At 30.9% G+C, this 26,534-nt stretch overlaps 4 protein-coding genes across 16 annotated transcripts in view; 3 read left to right on the forward strand and 1 right to left on the reverse strand.

Moving 5' to 3' along the window:
- Positions 1–17,579, forward strand: part of LOC111682322 (potassium voltage-gated channel subfamily KQT member 1) — an 88,449-nt gene extending 70,870 nt beyond the window's left edge. For 4 of the 13 annotated variants that reach the window (XM_046955569.1, XM_046955571.1, XM_046955570.1 and 1 more), the window contains 11 exons: positions 692–754; positions 4,257–4,438; positions 11,982–12,455; positions 13,592–13,662; positions 16,040–16,167; positions 16,237–16,333; positions 16,399–16,719; positions 16,773–16,897; positions 16,961–17,076; positions 17,147–17,349; positions 17,417–17,579. In XM_046955569.1, coding sequence (XP_046811525.1) covers positions 692–754; positions 4,257–4,438; positions 11,982–12,455; positions 13,592–13,662; positions 16,040–16,167; positions 16,237–16,333; positions 16,399–16,719; positions 16,773–16,897; positions 16,961–17,076; positions 17,147–17,349; positions 17,417–17,506 — 1,870 coding nt within the window. In that variant the 3' untranslated portion in view covers positions 17,507–17,579. Of the gene's footprint in view, positions 1–691; positions 755–4,256; positions 4,439–10,606; positions 10,694–11,981; positions 12,456–13,591; positions 13,663–16,039; positions 16,168–16,236; positions 16,334–16,398; positions 16,720–16,772; positions 16,898–16,960; positions 17,077–17,146; positions 17,350–17,416 lie in introns of all 13 variants that reach the window. The other 9 variants (XM_046955566.1, XM_046955567.1, XM_046955572.1 and 6 more) reach the window with 9 other exon arrangements.
- A 1,586-nt stretch (positions 17,580–19,165) lies between these two features.
- On the forward strand, positions 19,166–22,483 carry LOC111682320 (WD repeat-containing protein 48 homolog). The gene is made up of 10 exons (XM_023444240.2): positions 19,166–19,457; positions 19,526–19,745; positions 19,812–20,024; positions 20,086–20,661; positions 20,724–20,929; positions 20,986–21,090; positions 21,150–21,289; positions 21,355–21,550; positions 21,611–21,805; positions 21,875–22,483. Exons 1-10 carry the CDS (start codon positions 19,413–19,415, stop codon positions 21,989–21,991), a joined length of 2,013 nt encoding a protein of 670 aa, XP_023300008.1. The 5' UTR covers positions 19,166–19,412; the 3' UTR covers positions 21,992–22,483.
- On the reverse strand, positions 22,190–23,646 carry LOC111682321 (protein Vhl). The gene has a single exon (XM_023444241.2). It carries the CDS (start codon positions 23,496–23,498, stop codon positions 22,974–22,976), a length of 525 nt encoding a protein of 174 aa, XP_023300009.2. The 5' UTR covers positions 23,499–23,646; the 3' UTR covers positions 22,190–22,973.
- A 1,255-nt stretch (positions 23,647–24,901) lies between these two features.
- Positions 24,902–26,472, forward strand: LOC111682327 (COP9 signalosome complex subunit 4). Its single transcript, XM_023444250.2, has 2 exons — positions 24,902–25,600; positions 25,658–26,472. The coding sequence occupies exons 1-2, from the start codon at positions 25,040–25,042 to the stop codon at positions 26,321–26,323; spliced, it is 1,227 nt and encodes a 408-aa protein (XP_023300018.1). The 5' UTR covers positions 24,902–25,039; the 3' UTR covers positions 26,324–26,472.
- Positions 26,473–26,534: the final 62 nt, after the last annotated feature.

A 26,534-nucleotide genomic window follows, 5' to 3' on the forward strand; every position in this document is an offset into this window, starting at 1 on the left:
TTTAATCATTGTTAAAACGTCATTTAATTGTTGTACATACATATATTAATTAAAAAATCTATGATTTCTGTTTGCCTGAGATATGTTTAACATCAGAGTTCGGACATTAATGAAAGATTGGAAATTGGATTGGATATATTTACCCACCAAAAAAAATAATAATGGGTGTTGTTTGGAAAATAACTATTGAAAAGTGATTATTTATAGTAAGGTAAAATTAGAATTCAATTTAAAGCACTTCATTCATTGATGCTATATATGTCCATATATTTTGGTTTATAGATTAATTGCGATAACAATGTTTTTACTTCCGTTTCGAACTTACGCATATATAACAACCAAATAAAAGTCTAATGTCATATTTGTAAAATTTGACCAACGTAGAGATAATTTCTTTGAAAATTTCAACTAAAATTAAAAAAAAATGCTTAAACTTTAAATTTCGAAACACAAAATCACTTTCAATGTTATTATTCCAACAGATCTATGGGCCATCTCAATCCTTTGTTTCAGACAACAATAGAACCTTTAAGTTCGTTTCTCCCATTACTCTGTCAAAGTCTTTATTTTACAGAGTTTGTTTTTCATTCAGCCAACATGCATGATGCATTAAATAAAATCAGTCATTTTGAAATTATTTGTTTCTTTTCTTTATAAAATTGAACCCAAAAAATAATTGTTTACCCTTTTGGTTTTTCCGTATTTTCAGTTCTGAGTATTGGGATAGACTGTTTAAAAATTTAATTGAAACTAGGTAAACTACATTAAAACAAAACAAAAAAACCCATTCGCATTTTTTCCAAAACTCAAAAAAAAATATATATCAATAATTACAGTATTTTTGAACACCACCGTATTTTGTCAGTCTTTTTCTCGCATTCACCTCTTTTTTGAAACTCTGTAATTTCTCATTTATATTTATATATACATATATACTTGCTAGCTTTCGAAAAATTATTCAAAAAAAAATCCACTAACAATTCCAAAAAAGACGTAAATATTTAAATAATTTGTTAATATATATGGAGTGGGTTTTAACAATGTTATCAAATTTTATTGCTAAACAAAACAAAAAAAGTATTTATTGAACACTACTACTTTCTACTACTACTATCTTACTTACTATCCTTCCGGCTTAATGGTTTTGTTGTAATTTTTATTACACTTTTATGAAAGAACAAAAAAATTCACCAAATATTACACTCAATATTATGCACCGGAAAAGGATTTTGAAAAATATTTTTTAAACACATGCACCATGAAAAAATTTAAGGAAAAACAAATTTTAAACATAAATTCATTCATTATCATTTAGTAGTTAGTTATGTATAATTAGCTTTGGCTATATATTTTTATTGGTACTCGGGTTGTAATCAAGCTAATTATAAACCGGTTTATACAATTCCTCATGATTGAAAACAACGATCAATCGATTTCATGATCTATGGACCTATGGAATAAATTTTTGGCTAGATTATGGACTAATCTATTAACTAACCTATAGAGTAGCCAATAGACTATCCTATGCACTATTCTACAGACTTTAGCCTATAGACAAGCCGATAGAATAGTTTATAAATTAATCTACAGACTGGTCTATAGACTAGGCTATAGATAAGCTAGCCTATTGATTGATGATCTAATCTACAGACTAGTCTATAGTCTGTAGATAAGATCATACAAAATTCTATCGACTTGCCCAAGAGCCTTTAGAGTAGTTCATAGGACAGTCCATAGGTTAATCCATAGGCTACTTCATAAGCCAGATTCTATAGACTATTCTATAAATAGACTAGACTATTCTATAGACTATCCTATAGACTATTCTATAGACTATCCTATGGACTATTCCATAGACTAATCTAAAGACTATTCTATAGACTAATCTAAAGACTATTCTATAGACTATCCTATAGACTATTCTATAGACTATTCTATAGACTATTCCATAGATTATTCTATAAACTATTCCATAGATTATTCTATAGACTATTCTATAGACAATTCTATAGACTATTCTTTAGGCTAGTCTATAGGCTATTCTATAGGCTAGTCTATAGGCTATTCTATAGGCTAGTCTACAGACTATTCTATAGGCTAGTCTATAGACTATTCTATAGGCTAGTCTATAGGCTAGTCTATAGACTCTTCTATAGGCTAGTCTATAGACTCTTCTATAGGCTAGTCTATAGACTCTTCTATAGGCTAGTCTATAGACTATTCTATAGGCTAGTCTATGGACTATTCTATAGGCTAGTCTATGGACTATTCTATAGACTAGTCTATACACTAGTCTATAGACTATTCTATAGACTAGTCTATACACTAGTCTATAGACTATTATATAGACTATTCTATAGACTATTCTATGTACTATTCTATAGACTATTCTATAGGCTAGTCTATAGACTATTCTATGGGCTAATCTATAGGCTAGTCTATAGACAATTCTATGGGCTAATCTATAGGCTAGTCTATAGACTATTCTATAAACTATTCTATAGACTATCATATAGACTATTCTATAGACTATCCTATAGACTATTCCATAGACTATTCTAAAGACTATTCTATAGACTATCCTATAGACTATTCTATAGACTATCCTATAAACTATTCTATAGATTATCCTATAGACTATCCTATAGACAATTCTATAGATTCTTCTACAGACTATCCTATAGATTATTTAACTGGATTATTGACAGTACTATGGACTATTCGATGGACCAGCCGATTAATTATTGGTTAATTAGAAACTATATAGACAAACCTATGGATTTGTCTATAGACTAGTCTATGTACTAAGATATGGTCTATTCTATGGATTTATATATATACTAGCTTATAGACAAGTCTATGTATAAGTCTGTTGATTAATCTATGAACTAGACTATTAACTAGTCTATTAACTATTCTGTGGACCAGTCTATTAACTATTACATGGACTATTATATCTACTGGTTTTTTAATATACTATTGACTTGGTAATGTACTAAACTATGGAGTATTCCATTAACTATTTTGTGGACTAGTTAATTGTAAAGTATATTGACTAGTTTATGGACTATTGGCTAATCTATCGAAAAGTCCATGGACTTAGATGGGATTTAGTAAAGATATCAAAAATTTTTATTGGGAATATTATAGAAGAAATTTGGACTTCGATAGGAATTATCAAAATTAAATATTACAATAACGCATTAACACATAAACCTAATTAGTATCCCCCAGCAGCTTTAACTATGTGTTTTAAAACATTCTGAAAGCACACACCTTCTTGCGGACCCCTGGATTGTTTATGGGAAAATCTAGGGACTGCCATTTAAAGTGTAGGATGTGTAGCAAACGATTTAAACCGAAATTTATATTAGTGACTAAAAGAATGACAATTAAAAATGCTTCATACCACATGCTAAACTTAATCTTATATAGGGAGGTTTAAAAATGGTTCTTTGGTCCAAAATCATTATGCATCATTCATCATTTAAACATTTCAACATAATCTTATTTGTAAAGCTTTTATTAAACTATAACACTATATATAATCTGATTTATACATGTCTAAGCTCAATAAATTTATATGTACAACGAAATTTTAAAAAAATATACTGCATATTTTGAAAAAAAGTTTCAATAAAAGCTTTTAAATGGAATATGCAGTATAGGCAATAATAAAAGCTTAATGTATCAGAGTAATCATCAGTAAAAAACAATGGCTAAATTAGGAATAATTGGCATTTATTTTTGTAGTTTAGAATATTTATTTTTATTTAAGCTATATGGGGTCTTTTTCTACTAAATATGTATTTACTCTATTTTATTTATGAATTTTACTATGTAATTGCTTGTGAACTACATATTTATAAATTTAAGAGTCAAAACAAAAAGCTCAAGATATGATGATGTTTTATCATTGGAAATATTTCCTATTGGGACCGGTCTCTATTGATCGGTCTTTATGTCGAAATTTAATTTTAATTTAAAAGCTCTATGGAAGTTTGAAAACTATTAAGTTCTATTTAATTAAGTTAAAAATAAATTTAAAAAAAATATCTTAGAGAAAACATTATCTAATTCTTTAGAGTCTTTTTGTTTCTGACATTTATCATCTAAATTACAAATTATATCGATACACAAATACCTACTAATTTTAAACATTATTTAAAAACTTTCCTCCATTATTGCCATTTCGTAATGAACAAACATCAAAAATCGCAAAACCCAAAAATATATGTATGTCACACAATTCGCAGAAGAGCCTCATCTAGTTTTAAGCACAATGCATCGTTTGTGGCCCGCCTACCAACCATCAGACGTTCAAAAGCCCACACTATGCAATCGCCGGGCGGTGATGGCATCAAAACAGTCGCCACCAATCGTGTCTCAAGGTATACGCGCAACATACGTGAGATGAATCAATCGGTGGAAAATCTTGGTGAGTATAAATGTTAAAAGTTTATATTCTTAAGGAATTTAGCGTACGTGCATGTTATTTTTCGATCTCGCTTACTTTCTTCTTTTTTAATTTAAACGCTTTAAATTTTTTTACCCAAAAAAAATACAAATAATATTTAACAAAAATATAATTACAACATTTGTAAGCTCTACAGCCCAGTTTGCTGCAAAGCCTTTTTTGTGTTTATTTTTATTGAAAGCGACAAATGATGTTAAATTTGAGAAATCAGTCGTCCAATTTATATAGTAACATCGTCGAGTATTGTTGTATATATATATATTTTTTTTCATTGATTTTATTTATTACAGTTACATTTTAATGCATAACTGGGTGTAGTAGCTTTAAGTTTAAACGTTTCTTTTTTTTAAGTTAATGTTTATACCTTACAGAATTGGCTCGATTAAGAGGGTCATGAAAATGTATTTAAAATTTTTCATTTGTACAAAAAATGACTGGAAAGGACAGATCAAACCCATAGATAGGAGTGTAGTTTTCTGGATACAGAGTAGTTCAGTCCTTTAATTTCACTTTAAATCACTTTAAACGAATCAGTTACATTCGGTAAAAGTTCCCTGCAATGCTCTGGCCAGATTTCTGCATTTCATTATAGATAGGACACTTTTTAATCCCACCAAATATAGAGCATTGCCTTAGATCACTTTAATCGAATCAGTTACATACGGTACAGTCTCCCTGCAATGATCTGGCCAAATTTCAGCAACTCATAACAGAGCATTGCCTTAGATCGCTTTAAATGAATCAGTTACATTCGATAAAAGTTCCCTGCAAAAATCTGGCCAGATTTCAGCATATCATAAATAATAAGACCCTTTTTAATCTCACCAAATACAGAGCATTGCCTAAGATCACTTTAAACGAATCAATTTCATTCGGTAAAGGTTCCCTGCAATGATCTGTCCAGATTTCTGCATCTCATTATAGATAGGACACTTTTTAATCTCACCAAATATAGAGCATTGCCTTAGATCACTTTAAACGAATCAATTTCATTCGGTAAAGGTTATCTGTAAAAATCTGCACAGATTTCAGCGTCTCATAATAGATAGGACTCTTTTTAATCTCACCAAATATAGAGCATTGCCTTAGATCACTTTAAACGAGGAATAATCTTATCGGATTTTAACATTAAATAAATAGGACTTTTTTGGTCTCACCAAATTTAGAGCATAACCTTAGAATGATGGATATTGGACTTTGATAATCATTATCGGCCTTATATCACGGTGGTCTTTTTCATCCACTGGGTAGACTAGACATGCGCCCCTGAATTCTTCAATAAAGATCTCAAGTAGCAATTTGTGTACATGGCTGGTCCGGTCCATGTACAAGCACTTTGTTGAAGTACTTGAGCTATCTAATCTCTTGCCATAGCAGGCCCGTAGCGGAATGACAGACCCCGACAAGAAAAAAGCAATCACTGGTCTAAAGTCAATAGAAGGGTGTGACAAGTCCCAACATCAGGTGATGATGACATGAAAGATTGCATTATTCAAAATGCAATCCCCATCATCTAATGACCCATTCCAGTGCATTCCTTAACCTCTTTAAGCCCGCGCAACCACACTACTGAGATGGCTCTGTTGTTTTGGCAACAGCACCTAGAGACATATTTGGTAGTCCGAAATACCCAAGAAAATGAATCAGGAACCCTATTTTATGAACCGATCAATGTAACAAAGGAAATAGGAATTTCCAAAGTCAATTGATTCCAATAATTGCCCCGACAAATAGTCGCGCAGCATGTATCAATATATCCTGTTGAGATGGCAACATCACCAAAGAACTACCCCGAAGCGTAAAAAAGGCATCAGTTTCAGTTCCGCAGGACATAGTCCTGCGGGCAACCGGTCACCCGTAGTGCCAGATTATAAGGTGCTCTGGTTAGAACTCATACCAGGTCATTCCAAGGCGAAGCCAAGGATACATTTGACATCACCAGTTTATAGTCCCGGCAGACTAGAGGTATTGGTAACACCTCTTTACCCCAAGATTGCAATACACCATGATGAACATTTCATCATGAAAACATACCCCGGGGGATTTTTGGGACAGAAACTTAACACCAAAGTTTTAAATTTTAAACATATTTAACTAAATTTTAGACTTTTAAATGTATTAATATGCAAAAAAAAAACACTTTGCCATTTTTAGAATTTCTAGGATCATCATTATCAAAAACCATCATTTATCATTCTTAATTGAGCCAAACTTTTATTTTGTTTGTTATTTTTTAAAAATCCAATTATATACTTGTATATAAAAACAAACAAATTCAATTAAATTATATTATATTTTTTTCAAATTATTAACGAATATATAATATATATTACCCATATAAATATGAATATTAAGATTAGGATGCCAACGGTATTGAATTACCACAGAACAACCACAATCACAACAGAGAGAGAAATAGAGAGAGAGAGAGAGAGAGAGAGAGCAGGGGAATTTGTATTATTCCTTTTATAGGGCAACATAAGGGATATTGCGTGACATTAACTACAAAAACAACTACATATATAAAAAAATATTAATAAAACATAAAACCAAACAAATCAAACAAAAAAATTCTTTATAGCGATTTGCACTTGTATTTGAAATACTTTTAATATTAAAAACAAATTCAAACTTCAAAAACCTCCTACTCCCCCCCCCACACTCCACTTATAGAGCTGCGCCTCTGAGGAAAAAAATTTTAAGGGGAAAAATATTTATGAATGTAAGTTTCTGTTGAAATTTCAAGATATATATATTTTTTTCGTTTTCGTTTTCAATTTCTTTTCAAACATAATCAAAGTAATAAGTTTTCTTTATTTAAAATTTTATTTTTTTTAATATTTTTTTCTTCTTCTTCTAATATGAATTTATATGTATGAAATACTTTGTATTATTCTCTCACCGATCTTCACAGTAAATGTTGATTTTATAAATATATATTAACTATGTATACTATATATACAATAAATAAAATATATAGATTTCTTTATAACGAAAATAAAACTCAATTACCAACACTAAATATATAAAAAAAAATACTAAAAAGTTTTATTAAGTAAATGAAAATAAAAAAAAATCAACCTTAAACTCTTTTTTTATAATAAATTCCCAAAATTTAAATGGCAAAAATAAAAATATTATAAAAAAACTAATACAATATATATTTTTTTCTAAAAGTTTATGTTGTTGTTCAGTGTAACGCAGTTTATAAAGCATGTGAATTTCAAATAAATTTTCATAATTTCGTTATTTTTTACTTTCTTTTGTTGTTTTGTTACAATTTAACAATCCACTGTTGTGTTTTCTTTAAAAATAAAAATTATTGATGTCTTTTTTCTTATAATTCATTTTTCTAATTGTTATTTTTTGAGTTTAGTTTTTTTTAAACTTATATGTTCTACTCACAATCGGCATTGTAACGTTGTATGTCATAAACAAATTACCATATACAATGCTACAACTTCGTTTGTAAATTGAGCAAAACTATTTATATAGCATCTAAACTGATTAAAAATATTTTGATTATGGGGATGCAACGATTTACTTCCATAAATATAAGAATATTTAAGAGATTTTTGTAAGATATATGGGTTTAGTATGATTATGGACCGATTCTTTAACAATTTTTACAACGATTGAAATCGTCAGACAAGAAATCTTTAAATAATTTTCAAAAGGAGAACATATGTTTATACTGAGTACTGAGTACTGTCAATAATGCTTTTTATGTAAAAGAAAATTATCAGTTCACACGATTATGCTAAGTATGTATACACGGTTGTTAGATCTTACAACGTTGACAGAAAATGTGCAGAAAATGTCTAATAATACTGTCAACTTAGATATTTTGTTTTGCAATATTTTAGGTAATGCTTTTTCTAACAACGTTGAAAAAGAAATTTTTTTAATTCAGACAATTATTAGACATGTTCTAATCATTTTACTGACAACGTTGTAAGATCTGACAATCTTGTATCACCGCTATAAGTCGAGCTATGGATCTGCAAGTTAAGGTCCGAAAAATAGAGCAGGGACTGACATTTTTCACATATATTGACTATTGAAAAAGTTTGTTTGTAATTCAAAATAGGCCATATCAGACCGGAATATAGTAAACTTAATATCTTTAGCAAAGTTTATAAAGACAGATTTTGTTTCTATCATACGATAGAACCTCTGTAGCATTGACAAATGACGTCACATTAGCTCGACACTTTCGAATACAGCAGTCACATTATTGTCGGTACACACTGTACGACAACACGACAATAATAGTTCACTACTGGCCAATCAGTATCACTTCCGTAAATTATAGGATAGCTTAAAACATTTTGAATAGAAAAGAAACTTATTGTAAAAATATTATAAATAAACTGCAAACAATTTTTATAACTCGACCAAATAAATCTGCCAAAATATTATAAATTTCTGGTTCCATGTTGGCCTTAAGATCTTTTGCAAATCAGAACTTTCTGTTGCCAAAATGACAACGATTCATGGTCGAAGTCTCAACGACAATGTGACAATGTGTTGATACAATGACAACAAAGAAATAATAATGTGTTACCAAGGTGACAACACTTTCTGTTGTCAAAATGACAACGATTCGTGGTCGAAGTCACAACGATACATTGTGTAAAGTTTTATACACATCCTTTGACTAAATGTTAACAAACATGGTACTCACTTTTGATATCGGATTGTATCAACTTTGTGAAACGACTAAAATGATTTGGGACTTCATGAATTTGAAAAGGCCGCGTTTCATGCTTAACCTAATTAGACTACATCGCAGCAACCTTATAGCCTTAAACATAATTAGACTGCATCTCAGCAACCTTAAAGCCCCTCTAATTGGTCATTCGTCAGTGGCCAGACAATCTAAAGGGCTAAAACTTTTCTGCAACGATCTTTGCAGGACATCCTAATTCTGATGAATTTAGTGTTTAAAATTTTGCTATCGAACGCTTGCAAACAATAACTGTCGGTCTGAATGCGATTTAGAACAACGAAATGACTAGACTGTAACCATCACCCGATGGATTGGGAATAATTAATGCATAAGTATAAATAATTTAAACCACATATTGTTTTGAAGCTTTTGTCAACTACAATTGGCGTAAAGAGAAGTTTTATAATGAAATTGAAAAATCGAATGATTAAATTACAAAAAGACTGAAATTTTAAGAACTACGAAGCCAATTAAACTCAAAAAATATTGAGACAATGATCACTGACGCGATCATGGACTCATATCCTTTAAATTAATCATAGTAACTACACTGAAACAATTTTTTTGTTTACAACAAAAAAACTTAATTATTCGTTTATGACCGCAAAACAGTTTCGCAGAGCAAAATATCGTTGCATCCCTAATGCAATCAAATAATTATAGGTACGTTTTTCAAGAAATGACAAAGAAATATTCAACTTCTGAATTACTTTCTTTTAAATATTTCTAAACCAAAAAAAATCTGACCATAACTTTGTTATGCAGCCAGAAAGTAATATAATTATTGATTTAAGTCTTGATTAACAATGAAATAACTCGTTTTGACTGATTTTTATTTCTTTTAAGTTTTATCTTTTCCACAAAAATTACGAACTTGTGGGGTTCAACTCTGTTTTTAATGGGAAATTAAGGGAAGGCATCCCTTTAGGGAGGCCTCAACTTTTAAATCAATATCTAATGGAAATTGTTAAAGAATCTAAAAAGTAAATTGTTAACTAAAACTTATGAAAACCTGATGTTACCAACACATATCACTTTCGAAACTGAGCTGACCTCCCACCACTAGGGGATACCTTCCTTATGTTTCGTTAAGCTTCAAACTAATCTAAAAAAAGTATTTACTTAAAAGTTTTATCATTTTCTGTTGTTGTTTAGTCCTTTTATACTTTCTCTTTCTTCTACTATTTGCCTAACTGTGTGAATGTTTAAATGTTTTATAAATATTAGCGGGAAAGAGAGTAAAAAAACGTTAAAGAAAATGTCTAAATAAATGGGAGCTGCTTAGGCGTTCTTTTTTTAAGGAGAAAACAAACAAACTCTACCGTATTACAAACAAAACGAATCTTTGCTAAAAAATAGTTTTGGTTTTTTTTTTCGCCAAATTTATTGCATTTCAGAAGTGGTACAAAATGGACGATCGTTAAATCCGAGTTTTAGCGAAGACTCTGTCGCAGATACCACTTTATTGAAAAAGAATTCCGATGGTAAGTTTATGCACGCTCTATTACAAAAACAAACAATAAATAATCAAAAAAAAAATAAATACAAAGTTGTCAAATGGATGTTGTTTTAAATGTTGTATTCAGAATGTAAACGATAACCGATTAATAATAATACAATTATAAATAATATTACTTAATAACTATAATCGATATTGTAATAACGATTACGATAACGACGACAACAATTATCGGTGGATGTAATAATTTGCGTGTGTGTGTGTGCGTAGAAAGTTTAAAATCTTTTAACTCAAAAGTGTCTCTTTTTGTTTCTTTTTGCTTGTCTTTAGGATTTTCGTTTATTATTTTTAAGGATCTGCTATAGGTTTCGTTTTCGTCTTGATTTATAGGGATATCGGGGTTTTATTCGTGTACATTATAATTACTTTGTCAATGTACTTATGTACACGGCTGGTATCAAACTGACACCAATGTGTTTATAGTTTTTCAATAACATCCATTGTCAAATTATACACATACGTAGGACAACACTATGAAATGCAAAGTTGTCAATATAGCAACAATTCGTTGTCGGAATCTAAATTTTTATACACATTCGTTATTAAATTGTAAACAAACATGTTAAGCTTACGGATCGTTGTCAATAGTGTTGACAACACAAAGTTGTCAACATTACAACAATTCGTTGTAGCAGTTTTATACACATTCGTTATCAAAATGTTAACAAACGTGGTAAGCTTACGGAACGTTATAAATAGTGTTTGTTAACATTTCGACAACGAATTGTTGCCATCATTGCAACAATTCGTTAATGCATTGTGTATATACTTTGACAACGACTGCTATTGAAGAATTATAAACACTATGGTGTCAATTTGGTACCATTTTCCCCCTCTTTCTACTTTTATTATATACTTTTATAAGGGCGCTTTTCTTAATTTGCTTAAAAGACAATTTGTTCCCAGAATAAAGAATTCTTGTTCCTCTTTGGAGACAAAGACACAATATCTTTTCAGCTCACAGTACTGGAAGAAACTACAAACAGAAAAAATCGAATCGAATTGTCTATGTAAAAGTAATTGAAACATATTATTTATTCTGGAAACATATTACAAAAAATGGTTTTGATTTCAGCAATTTGTAAAAAAATCCTCTTAAACAAAACTCTCTTGGGTTTGTTTCTAAAAATCCAGCAAAAATATTTTATCAAATTTTTTGTTATAAAACAAAAATCTCTAAATCTTAATATGTAAATGATGAAAAACAAATTAAAAAGTTAACTGAACAACAATTCAAATTTTATGTATATTAGCAGCAATAAGTCCTCACTTTTTGGGGCCACAGCGCAGACATAGTTCTGTATCGCTGGGAAATTTAACAAGTACTCGCAACGAAAATTTACAACCAAGTCCTTTAACAATACAAGAGAATGAAGCGGTCATGAGTGAAGACTATAGTCGGAATACGATTATGAATTGTGAAAGTAGCAGCAATACGAACAGCGGTAATAATGGCAACAGATCTAAATTGATATTCGGCAATGTTACCTCTATACCCATAGTACTATGTGGCATGTTACAGAATGATATATTCGGTACAAATTTTAATATGTCCACACGACCAAGTCCATCAATTTGTGATGATAATACAAGACAACAACAAGAGCAACAACAACAACAGCAGCAGCAACAACCTGCAAGACGTAGAGCCTATTTTGATCCACAGCAATTGGGTGAAGACAATGAAACCAATATTGATAATCTTACAGGTCACTTAGATGAAGGAAGTGCGTAAATGATTCCTTTTAGAAAGCATTAAAAACTCCCCCCCAAATAAACAAAAAAGTGCAATTGCTAAATAATGTACACCACTCCACTTTGTCCTCAATATTTTTTATATTTATATATATCTATTTTTTCCATACCATATTGTAATTGAAATCCATGTAATATAAACGTAAAGTGTTTTTATTATTATTATAAACTTTTTGGAAACAGCTCTCGTGTCTCTTACTATAACTATTAAACATTAAAACAAATCAAATCAATTCAATGAAATGTCATTTATGTTGAGCAACCAAATCAACCAACCACACTATATATATATAAATATAACCCGGAGTCCAAATTCCTTATCCTTGATTTGAAATGTATACGTACAAATGTTTATAAACAAAACAAAAATATGTATAGTAATAAAAATAAAATTTTGGCATCGAATTTGTCTGCTTTTCAAGCTCATGTCAGTCAGTCAATCAATCAATCAGTCAAGCAGTTAGCTGGTATTAAAATGTATTCTTTATGATGCTTAATGGCCCACAACCACCACCACCAACCACCAAAATCTCTATCACTTTTACACGCATAACACAACCTTACACTAACTTACACCGATTTTACGAATATCACATTCAAACATTCTGCGGTTTAAACTATTTAAAAAACAAAAATAGTTATAAATGCTGAAATCCTTAAACAAATTTGAATGATATTCGTTAAAAAAAACACATCCAAATCTATCGCATGCACTTTATTAAACAAAATAGTCCTTAATTAGTTTACCTTATTTAGCACCTACAATAGCACGTTCCGTATTTAGAATCCTTAAGGAAATATTTTATTTTTTTTTTTAAATTTCAAACATACGTACATTGTGTAGTATAGAGTTGAGCAGCAAGTACTCTATATATTGTAGCATTTATTCAGTCTGTCTTTTGTAACTTGTGTAATATATATTTTAAGTCTTTTGTTTTCTTTGTATTATTATCATTATAATGAATTTTATTGAATGTATCTGTTATTGTAGATATTATTTAATGGATCTGAATGGTTTTTTAGTTTAAAGTTTCTCCTTAAATTTTCTCCTTATTTCTAATGAACAAAATTGTCTATTTGTGTTTGTATTTTCTTCAATTCATAATAGATGAAGATGATGAGCCACGCTGCACTCAATTGACAAATCAGCACAAGACTGCCATAAGATTTATTAGAAAGGTAAGTAAAGGCTAAAAGCATTATAGCTAATATATACTTAATAAAGGTTTATCAAAAATTTAGCAAAAAATTTGGTAAATGAAACGTCTATTACAAGGGGAAAGTATACTCACCTTGTACTCTAATTAACAACAAAGTGTTTTCATACTTGTCATACGTACAATAACGCAACGTTGTCATCATTGCCACAATTCGTTGTCAAAATCTAAATTTTATAAACATCCATTGTCTAAATGTCAACAAACGTGGTAAGCTTGCTATTGACAACAATCCATAGGCTTTCCTCGTTTGACCAGGTTCACTTTAGGAAACTTTTTTTGGGAAACTTTTGATTTTTGTGTGTTAGAGAAAGAGAAAGAAATATCAACCACCTCTTTCTCTCACACACAAAATCAAAAGTTTCTCAACTAATGTTTCCCAGTGTGAACCAGGTCTTTGTTAACATTTAGACAACGAATGTATTTTAAATTTAGATTTCAACAAAAAATTGTTGCAACGTTGCGTTTTCAACATTACATAGTGTTGTCGTACAAATGTATATACTTTAACAACGAATGTTATTGAAAAAATTATAAACACTTTGGTGACAATTTGTTACCAGGCATTTGTATATTTTCCCCTCAGTGAAAATTATGATCACTTTTTTTCCAAATATTTGACTTCGTTAGAATGGTTCAAAGAAATTCGATCATATTATTTAAAAAATTACTTAACCATGGGTTTGAATCAATGAAAAAACTTTATTTCTCTAAGAAAAATTCACTCTAAAAGAATCTCCAACTTCACGCAATTTCCTTTAATTTTAAACACGCCAATATGCACTCCAAATTACCAGCTTAATAATTTTATAACTTATTCTTTAAACAAAAACATATCAATAAGTTCAGAGATAAGAAATATCAAGCAGCAATACTTCTAGGAAGTCGGAGCCTTTAAACAATCAAATCGTATGACCACAACATATCGTTCCGATCATCCTTCAAAATACTTCATGCTAATAAAGATCTCTTATTAATAGTTTCTTTAAAAAAAGATTTGTAGAAAAAAGTCGGTCAGGTTTTTATAAAAAATCTGTTTATTAAAAATAAATCATGAAATAAAAAGTCGATTTTGTAATCAAAAGATAATTTCCTAGTGAAAAAGTCGACTTTCTAGTTAAAAGTCAAATTTTCAAAGGTTTATTTTTAGGTGCAAAATCAGGAAAAAACAATAAACTAGTAAAAGATTTTGTGAAAAGTCTATTTTTTAGTAAAAAGTTTATTTTCAGTGAAAAGTCGATTTTCTGGTGAAAAGTAGACTTACAGGTGAAAAGTCGATTTTCTAGTAAAAAGTTGACTTTAATGTAAAAAAGTCGACTTTCTAGTGAAAAATTGGTTTTTAAGTGAAAAATTGTTTTTCTAATAAAAGTCGATTTTCATGTGAAATGTCGATCTTCATGTGAAAAGACAATTTTTATGAGAAAGGTCGAATTCCTAGCGAAAAGACAAGAATTTGTGAAAAGTCAACTTTAAAGTGAAAAGTCGATTTTTATGTAAAATTCAACTCTTACGAAAAAAGTCAATTTTCTAGTAAAAAATCGATTTTCTAGTGAAAAGTAGAGTCTCTAGCCAAAACTCGATTTTCTAGTGAAAATTAGATTTTTTAGTGAAAATTAGATTTTTTTAGTGAAAAGTTCGATTTTTTAGTGAAAAATCGTTTTTCTAGTGATGAGTCGTGTTTTATGTGAAAAGTCGAGTTTCTAGTGAAAAGTTAGATTTTTAATTGAAAACTGGATTTATTTTGTGAAAAATTGATATTCTACTGAAAAGTTCATTTTTTAATAATATTTCATTTTCTAGCGAAAAATCGATTTTCTATCAAAATTATCGACAAATTGACTTTCTGAAAATAAATAATTTTTATTAAAAAAAATTTTTAATGAGATGTAATTTTTTTGTTAAAATTAGATTTATGTATAATGAAAAGTCTAGTGAAATGCCTAAAATCCGATTTTCTAATAAAAATTCGACAAAACTTGGGCCCATTTACTAACGGAAAATACGGAGGTACATATTTCAATTTGTCACTTTATAAATGGAAATTCAGCAGATAAATGAAAGAAAATAACTGAAGAGTTCCATTCGTAAGCTGATAATAAAGATAAATTCCGGGAGTTCACATAGTTCACATAACAAAGGACCATAATAACAAAGTTTATAGAAATAAAAATGATCAAACCCTTCAGATTCATCACAAACAAAAAAACATTCTTAGTAGAAACCTAGTCCAAATTTAGTTTAAATATTATTAAACCTCCCCCTCTCCAACCCAATAGCTTTGTAGTAAATATTATACAATTTTTTTATAAATTTTGTAAAATATAAAAACTTTTTTGCAGTTAAAATACTTTGTTGCGCGGCGTAAATTTAAAGAAGCCCTCAAACCCTATGATGTTAAAGATGTTATGGAACAATATGCCGCTGGTCATGTGGATTTATTGGGACGTGTTAAAAATGTTCATGCCAGGTAAAGAAAATAAAACTTTCCCGCATTAAGGTTAACAATTATTTAATTGCTTAATAATAAAATTCACAGATTAGATCAAATATTGGGAAAACAGGGTTCAAAATCAAAAGACGCTTATGCTTCTAAAATAAGCTTAGCATCAAGAGTGGTCAAAGTCGAAAGACAGGTAAGATTGATTTAATAATGATGTTTAAACATTTGTTCTATAGTTATTAATTACAAAACTCTTAGGTGGCCGATATAGAAGAAAAATTAGATATTTTAATTAAAGCTTACATGGAGGACCGTCAACGGTTTCAAACTCTTCCCCCTAATCCTCAGGTCTCTAAACATTCCAACAACAATCACCTCCCTAATCATGGCCACTGTGGTCTTACTACGAGTAGTAATAATCCAACACTAGATTGGCAAAATCGCACAGCGAAAACAAATGATGCTATAGTAGCAGCAACAGCAGCGGCGGCAGGAGCATCAGCAACAACAACATCATTAGATGCATCAACGACCACAGCAGGGCTGTGCCCCCCTAAGGGGACCAATGAATATACAAAGGTAATTATTGTTAAGAAAACAAACTAAATTGTTTAATATTCATTTATTTACAGTCTTCCGATACCTGTTCATATCCTTTATCAGCCGATGTTAGACCGGCACGTGTTTATCAACAGCGTAGTAGTGATGGTTTCATAGCCGATATAGAAAGTAGAACAAAAAAGAGAGTAACTTTAAGGTAAGTGGACGTAGTAGATACTCGGATATGAAGGATATTTATAAAACAAAATACTTTTTACAGATCAATATCACAACCATATGAAAAAGATATTCAAGTGGATGAAGTAGCGATAACAATACCAAATATTGAAACACAATCACTTGGCTCTAGTCCTCGGCAAAGGCCGGAAAGTTCTAGTAAATTATACAATACAATTAAAAAAAATAATAAAAATATTAAAAATTTCTTTTAATTTTCTTCTTACAGTAATATTAATAGATGAATATGAAGATTTGGAAGAAGAAGATCTCAATTGTGAAGAAGAATTCGATCAATATCCATCATGGGAAATTGACAGTGATGCCGTAGTCGATGCAGATGCTGAAGGCGATTGTGATGAAACAACGGAAGATACCGCCTTATTACACCGACCAACACGTACTGCAATAGTTATTACACCTATTAGTCCCGTAAGTATTTAGCTTTTGTTTTTCCTTTATTATAAAATTCATACAATTTGTTATTTATTTTATATAGGTAAGCTCCGCACATAATCTCCAAAGTATGGATGACCAAAATGCTCCTACAATCAATAAATCAAATTTACTATCGCCGGATTCCGGATAGCAATCGTAACATATGTATATTTTTTTATTATCGCTTACAAATTTATACTCTTGTGTTCAAACAAACAAACAAAAATATAGATGCATAAAGAAAAACTAAACAAAAAGCTACATAAATTAATAATAAAAGCAAAATACAAGTATTTTCACCCAAATATAATTTGTAGTTGAATGAATTTTATTTGGTATATGAGTAAGTTGCGCTCCCATTGCGAATTTTTGTTTATATTTACATAAATATTGTTCTGTGTCTTTGCTGCAGACTGATCCAAGCAAATATTGTTTATTCAGTAAGAACCACATAAAGTGAAATTGTTACAATAACATTACTTTTTTAATAAAAATTCATAAATAAGAACTGAACTAGAACTAGTTACGAACTAGAGCTAGAATTGAACTAGAACTGAACTAGAACTGAACTAGAACTGAACTAGAACTGAACTAGGACTGAATAAGAACTGAACAAAAACTGAACTGGAACTTAACTAGAACTGAACTAGAACTGAACTAGAACTGAACTAGAACTGAACTAGAACTGAACTAGAACTGAACTAGAACTGAACTAGAACTGAACTAGAACTGAACTAGAACTAAACTAGAACTAAACTAGAACTGAACTAGAACTGAACTAGAGCTGAACTAGAACTGAACTAGATCTGAACTAGAACTGCTCCAGAACAGAACTTGAAATAAATTAAAACAGAATTGGAACTTAACTAGAACTGAACTCATTCCCCGACTGCCGGTTCTACGTACCGGAATGATCCGAAATTATCGGCTAAAGTCTGTCAACTCCAGCAACAACTACACAATTTTTACTAACGGAGCAACATAACAAAGATCCATTGACATATTTGAAAAATATTTTTAGAGATCCCAACAATATACTACATTAATGCAGATATACAAACAAGATTGTCATCTGACAAAACTTACGTCAAAATAGAGCTACTACCGTTCCCAGTTTACATGTATCTTGAGTTAAGATTCCCCAAAAATGCGAATGCAGATACCCAGCCCACCAGTTGAATTAGCACCACAGCTTGGAGTTCAATTAAGTTTAGAAAATTGTTTACTTTTACTTTTGTTGTTACAACAAATACAAAAACATTACAAAAAAATGAGAGACACCTCGGGTGTTTGCCACATTACCTTAAAAAAAATTAATAATTTGTATCAATTAAGGTTTAACCAAAAAATACTAGCAACATACCTGGTATTCCACTGCAACATCATAGAGTTGCTCCAGACTTGCAACTGGAAATTACTTTCTACAACAAACACTTTTTTTCAAAGTTTTCACTTAAATCATTTTATTCCAAGAATTTGGTTATTTTTTCACTTTTAGCATAAGATTCTTACATCACATTAAATTTTTAAACATTTTCTTTTTTAATTTAATACAAATTTTATATTTTTCTTAAATTTTATCACAAAAATATAATTTTCCAATTTCTTGACACAATTTTTCTTTGACACAAACAGTTATTTCCGTTTTGGCGCTTAGCTAGAGAAGGTAAAGTTTATTTTATTTACACCGGCAGTGTTGTATTTTATGGTAGCAACAAAACAGGCAATGCAAAGCTTTCTAAAAATGAAAATTGTATCAAATTAATAACGATTTTAAGCCGTCACTGAAGTGTTTCATGTAAGCCGCTAACGCCGTTCATATTTGTAAGCGCAGATCTCCGATTTCAAGAGGAAAAAATTAGACTTTTGCAAATTTTTGTTATTTTCAGTGATTTATACAAAATAAAACGAATGTTTTACTTGGAGATTCCACCAATCCTCATAGCTATACCATAAGTTATAGTGCCTTAAAGAAAACGAAAAGCCAGAAACATCTAAGGGATTGGCAAAAGAAACACAAGAAAAGATTTTTTCCGACAAGACGGCTCTGTCAAATAATGTTGACACATAAAAGTTGTCAAGGAGGACGCAAAAAAATGCAGGTTGGTAGAGGAGGTAGCTGTAAAAAAAGGAATTTGTATTAATGACTATTCTATTTTTAATGGAAAAGGTCTCCTATGTTATACGAGATGCCGAAGAGAAACAACATCGAAATGGTGTCAATGCCATGCAATTGGATCCAAATAATGGTAAACTTTATTCGGCCGGCAGAGATGCCATAATACGTGTGTGGAACTCACGTTCGGAATCGAATGAAAAATATATACAATCAATGGAACATCACAACGATTGGGTCAATGATATTGTATTGTGCTGTAATGGCAGAAATTGTAGGTTTTTGTTGGCTGCAATTTGTGAGACTCGGTATTAATATGTTTGTTTACTCCCTTGATCAGTAATTAGTGCTAGCTGTGATACTACTGTTAAAGTATGGAATGCCCATAAAGGATTCTGTATGTCCACTTTAAGAACACATCGTGATTATGTTCAAGCTTTGGCCTATGCTAAGGATCGTGAACAAGTGGCCAGTGCCGGTTTAGATAAAGCCATCTTCCTGTGGGATGTAAACACCTTAACAGCTTTAACTGCCAGCAACAACACAGTCACCAGTAAATATAAAAATCTAAAGTTTTCAAAGATTTAATAATAATATTAATTCACATTTTCTAGCCTCTAGTCTTAATGGTTCAAAAGATTCCATTTATAGTTTAGCTATGAATCCGGCCGGCACTGTTATTGTGAGTGGCTCAACAGAGAACATATTAAGAGTATGGGACCCCCGTACTTGTATACGCAATATGAAACTACGTGGTCACACGGAAAATGTGCGCGCTTTAGTAGTTTCGCCGGATGGCAATCAGGTTGTGTCTGGCAGTTCAGATGGTACTATTAAAATATGGAATTTGGGTCAACAGCGTTGTGTACAAACTATCCATGTTCATAAGGAGGGTGTTTGGAGTCTGCTGATGACAGAAAATTTCCAATATATAATCTCGGGCAGTCGAGATCGCAATATTGTTTTAACAGAATTAAGAAATCCTAGCAACTCCATGGTGGTGTGTGAGGAAAAGGCACCAGTATTAAGTTTGTGTTTTAATATTGACAAAACTGGAGTATGGGCGACAACTTGGAATTCAGATATACGTTGCTGGAAATTGCCACTATTCGATAAATGTACCTTGAATTCAAGCGGTGGTATGGATGCTCAATGGACAAGCACTGGAACTGAATTGGCCTGCATTAAAGGTAACGCATATAAACCTTAAAAAAACTTAGATGTTAAAAGAACTATTCATTTATTTTTCAAGGTGGTGCTGCTATTAAGAAATGCAATGTTTTAAACGATAAACGTCATATTGTTACCCGAGATACCGAAGATAATGTTGCTATTTACGATGCTCTGAGAGTGGTTAAAAAGGAAGAATTGGGCAAAGTGGATTTTGAGGAAGAAATAAAGAAACGTAATAAACAAGTGTACATTCCCAACTGGTTTACAGTGGATTTAAAAACTGGCGTAAGTTAAAGAAATATCTAGATTTTTATCTAAAATCATGTATTTTATTCTCTTAGATGCCCACCATAGTTTTGGGTCAAGATGAAGTTGACTGCTTTTCCGCCTGGGTATCAATAGAAGCTGGTCTTCCTGAATGTTCAGAGCCTCAATCCGAAATAAAAGTATAGCTTTACCATTATCAAAACAATAACTACTTTGTTTAATATTTGCTCTTATTTAGATCAACTATGGCAAGTTGTTGCTGGAAGCTTTATTGGAATATTGGACACCACCACACAGTTTACCACCCAATGAAATGGAACAGGATATAAGAGGCAATGGATTTTTCCAAGTACCCAAACATACACCAGTTATATTTAGGTATTCTAGTTTAGTTTAATTTTAATCCAAGAAGTCCAAAGTTATTAAGTGTTTTTGTACTTTAGTGAGGTGGGTGGACGTACCGTATGTCGCTTATTGGTGCGAGATGCTGCTGGAGAGAGTGAAAGTACTTTACTGCACGAAACAGTGCCACAATGGGTAACGGATGTCGTAATTGAAAAAGCCACACCGAAATTTTTAAAAATACCCTTTTTCCTTACACCACATCCACAAATGGGCAAACCTGAGAGAACCAAAAAGGCAAGTAAAATTTGTTTAACCAAACTTTTGAAAACTAATTAATTTAGTGTAAAACTTTAGGATCGTTTGGTGGCTAATGAATTTATACAATGCCGTAAAGTATGTGAACATGTTTTAGACAAAGTTTTAGGAGCCGAAACAACACCCAGTGGAGGCAATGCTTCTAGTTCATCACAAAACAGTCAAAGCGATGCCAATTCAGAGGGTTCACAAGTTCCTGCCGAAGACCGCATAGAGCTATGGTGCAATGATGTGGTAGGATATTTTTGGTTTAAGTAATTTTTATTGAGAACAACAAATAATTGTTTTTTTATTTGTTTAAAGGTGGTAGATCCCAACATGGATTTACGTACTGTCAGGCACTTTATATGGAAACAGTCAACCGATCTCACATTCCAGTACAAAACAAAGCCAAATTTTTCATATGATGGAAAACTTTGAATACAAGTTTTAAAAATGTTTTGTAATTTTCACATAACAAAATTTCAACTTAATGATGAAGCACAAATCACATTAACAAGTTCTTTAAAACTGGTTCTTTTGATTTGTTAACAGCCAATCAATCGGATATATGGTGTAAAAACAACAACTTTTAAAGCAAGCAAAAAAAAGAAAACGACAAGTTTAAACATGCCAAAATGTATATCAATATTAAAGGATTTTATTTAGTTTGTTGTTAATCAAGATTTATGTTAAAATTAAATTATATTTACTCCAAAGTATTCTTATGCATAAGAAGGACTTGAATTAAAAACCAGAAACGATGTTGTTTTACAATTGCGGCATTTTTTACACTATATAAAATATTCGACTTTTCAGCAACAAACTAAATAAAATCTTATTGAGTAAAAAGAATAAAAAAAGTACAGAAGTTGTTATCCAATTTTTAGCTATAATAATTAATAAAAAATAAAGATACATATTCAAATATGATGATGATGATGAAATCAATGCCAATTACTCTAAATAAAGGCAAAACATAAAAATATGTAAATATCTAACTACTTAATTCTAATTTATTTTGTGTTTCTTTCTATTGATAACGCCTTTGAGGCAGAATTTCAAATTTAGGAATTCGTATTCCTAATAGCTTTTTAATTAATAAAAACAAATTATTAGAATTATTTGTTTTAAAAACGTGCTTGTGAGAATTTTAAAATGTTGTCCAATTAAAGTCGTTAGAAACTAAAATTAATTTAAGGAAATTTTTTAAAAAATGAAATATTTTTAGACATAAAACTACATTCCTTATGGAGGATATTTTACTAACAAAAGATTCTGCATAAAAATTTATTCCTAAATGGGCAAATATTAGTTTAAATTCTTATATGAAATGCATTAAAATTATATATATATTTCAGTTTTAGTCATTCCAATTAAGAAATGAATAATCATTTTAACCAATTCCCTAACTACACTACAGCTACCTGCCTCTCACCCCCATTGCTTGATGTTTTTCTATTAACTTCAATACATTACTCAAGTCACGTTTCAAAATATTTGGTATGTCTTCCCGTTCCAATACGACCCTTTGATTTCCATATATTTGTTTGGCATAATTCCACAGACTGGTATAACGCAATGAACGTACTGGCTGATGTATGGTTATCAATTTACGACAAGGTATCCATTGACAACGGTTCTGTGGATCACGTACCCTGTAAAGTTGAGGCCAAAATATATCTTGATGTTTTACCTGCATACGTTCGCCGGTCTGTGAGTCACGGAATATCCAGGGGTGGGTAACAAATGTGTTTGCCTTAATGCCTGCGCCCGGTTTAAGCATGGTAAAAAAGTCCTGACGACCATTAAAGTCCATCCAGTACAAATTGACATAGCGCTGTGTTGAGTTGTGAAAAAATACAAATGTTTGTTCCAGGGAATTTTGAGCAGCCAACAGTGGTTGCTGCGGCTGATCGGTTGAGGGATGTGATACCTCAACAGCCATATTCGAATTATTCAAATCTTTTTAAAATATGTTATTTATATTTCTATTACTATTATTTTTATTATTATTTTTATCACAATTTTAGTTAAATAAACGTAATAAACAAATTCGCTACAATTTACATTAGATGTACTGCAGAGTTGCCAGTTTGTAGATTTTTCATTAAGTCGTTTCAACTATAGAATAGGGTTCTATAGTTGAAACGAAAAGTCAACTTTTTTCATTTAGTTAAAAGACTTTTTGCATTTTATGAAAAGTCGATTTTCCGACTTTTCGCCTTTTTTCATTTAAATAAAAGTCGACTTTTAGACATTTTGACTATAAGTATTTTATAAATAGTCGACTTTTCGACTTTTTCCGAATTTTTCGACTTTTCGATTTTTTCGACTTTTTGACTATTTTCGACCTCTTTCTACTTTTTTCCGACTATTTTTTGACTTTTTTCGAGTTTTTGACTTTTTTTCCACTTTTTTAAAATGTTTGACTATTTTTGACTTGTTTCTACAATTTTTGATTTTTCGACTTTTTGACTTTTTCCGACTTTTCGACTTTTTTCGACTTTATTCGACTTTTTTCGACTTATCGACTTTTATTCATAAAGTCGACTTTTTTCACAGACGATAGTCGAGTTGTCGACCTTTTTGGAACAAAATAGTCGACGTAGACTTTTCGACTTTTTTCCACAAAAAGTCGATTGTTAGATTATTCGAAAGTCGATTTATAGAACCCTACTATAGAACCCTAAATAAAAGTGTCAAATTTTATATGATGCCAGATCGATTTAATACTAATTGCATAAATACACGAGGAAAAAGGTATGATAAAAGTAAAAACACCTATATTATTTGCAATTTTTTTCTTAAAATCCATATAATTTTGTGGAGATTCGCTATAAATATGTATTCATAACTTACCGACAATGCAATTTATATAATGTTACGAAAAAAAATTTTTGTCATCAATTCGTCTGATTTTTAATTAACAGTTGAAATAACTCAAAATGGAAAATTCTCCGCTCTATTAGGGTCCGAGAATTATAGGTTTTCAAAATTTCGATATATAATTGGTTATAACTGGATTAAAGTTAACAAGGAAGAGGTCTATGAAATACCTTTCAATTGATATAGAATATTGCATATATGAATAATCCATTGAGAGCTAGGCTCAGTATTTTAATATACTTTAATTAACTCAAATCTTTCAACTGATATACATATTTATTTATCGAATTATTTTTTAAAAGAATGCCAAAAACGATTAAAAAAATTTTGAATTTATTAACAAAATCGCCTGATTATTTCAACCGAAAATTGTCACAAGTCACAAAGAAACATTGTTGTTAAAAAAGTAGTATTTTAATGCATTAAAATCAACCGCTTGTATATTTTTGACAGTTTCACTCATTGTTTGTTTACACCTCTTTTGTCAGAAGAAATTTGCAAGAAATATTTTTGCAACGATTTTATTTTTACATCTTAAACTTGGAAAAACACTTCAAAATTTGTTAGAAATTAAACAAAAATACTAAACTCACATCAAATATGGTCATAACATCCAATACTTTGCGTAGCCAATTAATGGCTCTGGTAAATTTCTCAGGAACACACAAAGAACAAGCCGACCGGTATAGGCAATTGTTGGAAGTGGTACTCACCAATACCGGCAATGAATTGGTCGATACTTTGAAACTGTTTGTGGAAGCCATAGTCAATGAACACGTTAGTTTAGTTATATCGCGTCAAATTCTAAATGATGTTGGTATACAATTAAGTAAACTACCGGATGAGGTGTCCAAGCAGGTGTCGCATTTTACTTTGGATAAGGTACAACCTAGGGTTATATCTTTTGAAGAACAAGTTGCTGGTATACGACAGCATTTGGCTGATATTTACGAACGTAATCAGCAGTGGCGTGATGCAGCCAATGTATTGGTGGGCATTCCTTTGGAAACCGGTCAAAAGCAATATACCGTGGATTATAAGCTGGAGACATATTTGAAGATAGCAAGATTGTATTTGGAAGAAAATGACTCGGTTCAGGCTGAATTTTACATAAATCGTGCTTCGTTATTGCAGGCAGAGACACAAATTGAAGAATTACAGGTTTTTACTAATAAAACAAAGAAAAATTATTTTTTTTAACATAAAAGTTATTTTTAGGTTCTCTATAAAGTGTGCTATGCCCGCGTTTTGGACTATCGACGTAAATTTATTGAAGCTGCTCAACGTTACAACGAACTCTCCTATCGCACTATAGTGGATGAGGGTGAACGTATGACCGCCTTAAAAAAGGCTCTTATATGCACCGTTTTAGCCTCGGCTGGTCAACAACGTTCGCGTATGTTGGCTACACTGTTTAAAGATGAACGCTGCCAACAATTACCGGCCTATTCGATTCTGGAGAAAATGTATTTAGATCGTATTATACGTCGTTCAGAATTGCAAGAATTTGAGGCTTTATTACAGCCACATCAAAAAGCTGCCACCGTTGATGGTTCTTCTATTTTGGATCGTGCGGTATTTGAGCATAATCTCTTATCGGCCAGCAAATTGTATAATAATATAACTTTTATTGAATTGGGCGCATTGTTAGAGATACCAGCTGCTAAAGCGGAAAATATTGCCTCACAAATGATAACCGAGGGTCGCATGAATGGTCATATCGATCAGATAAGTGGTATTGTACATTTTGAAAAACGTGAAGTCTTACCCTTGTGGGATCGTCAAATACAATCTCTGTGCTATCAGGTTAATTCGATTATCGAGAAAATCGCTGCTTCTGAACCCGAATGGATGTCACAGACATTAGATGAAATTAATTCTTAAGTAGCGGTGAGCATTTTGGCGTAATATTTTTAAAGCTGGCTTTTGTATAAGACACTTGTTTTGTGTTTGAAGGAGTGTTTCCTTTTTCTGATTTGTTAAATTATTTTCGTAAATTTTCTCAAATAAACTTATAAGGTTTTAAAAGCGGAGATTTTAGATTTTTAATTAATTGTGAATTATGATTTAGGAGGAGGTTTTTTCTCATATTTTT

The sequence above is a fragment of the Lucilia cuprina genome, chromosome 6 (genome assembly GCF_022045245.1).
Source record: "Lucilia cuprina isolate Lc7/37 chromosome 6, ASM2204524v1, whole genome shotgun sequence".
Lineage (NCBI taxonomy): Eukaryota > Metazoa > Arthropoda > Insecta > Diptera > Calliphoridae > Lucilia > Lucilia cuprina.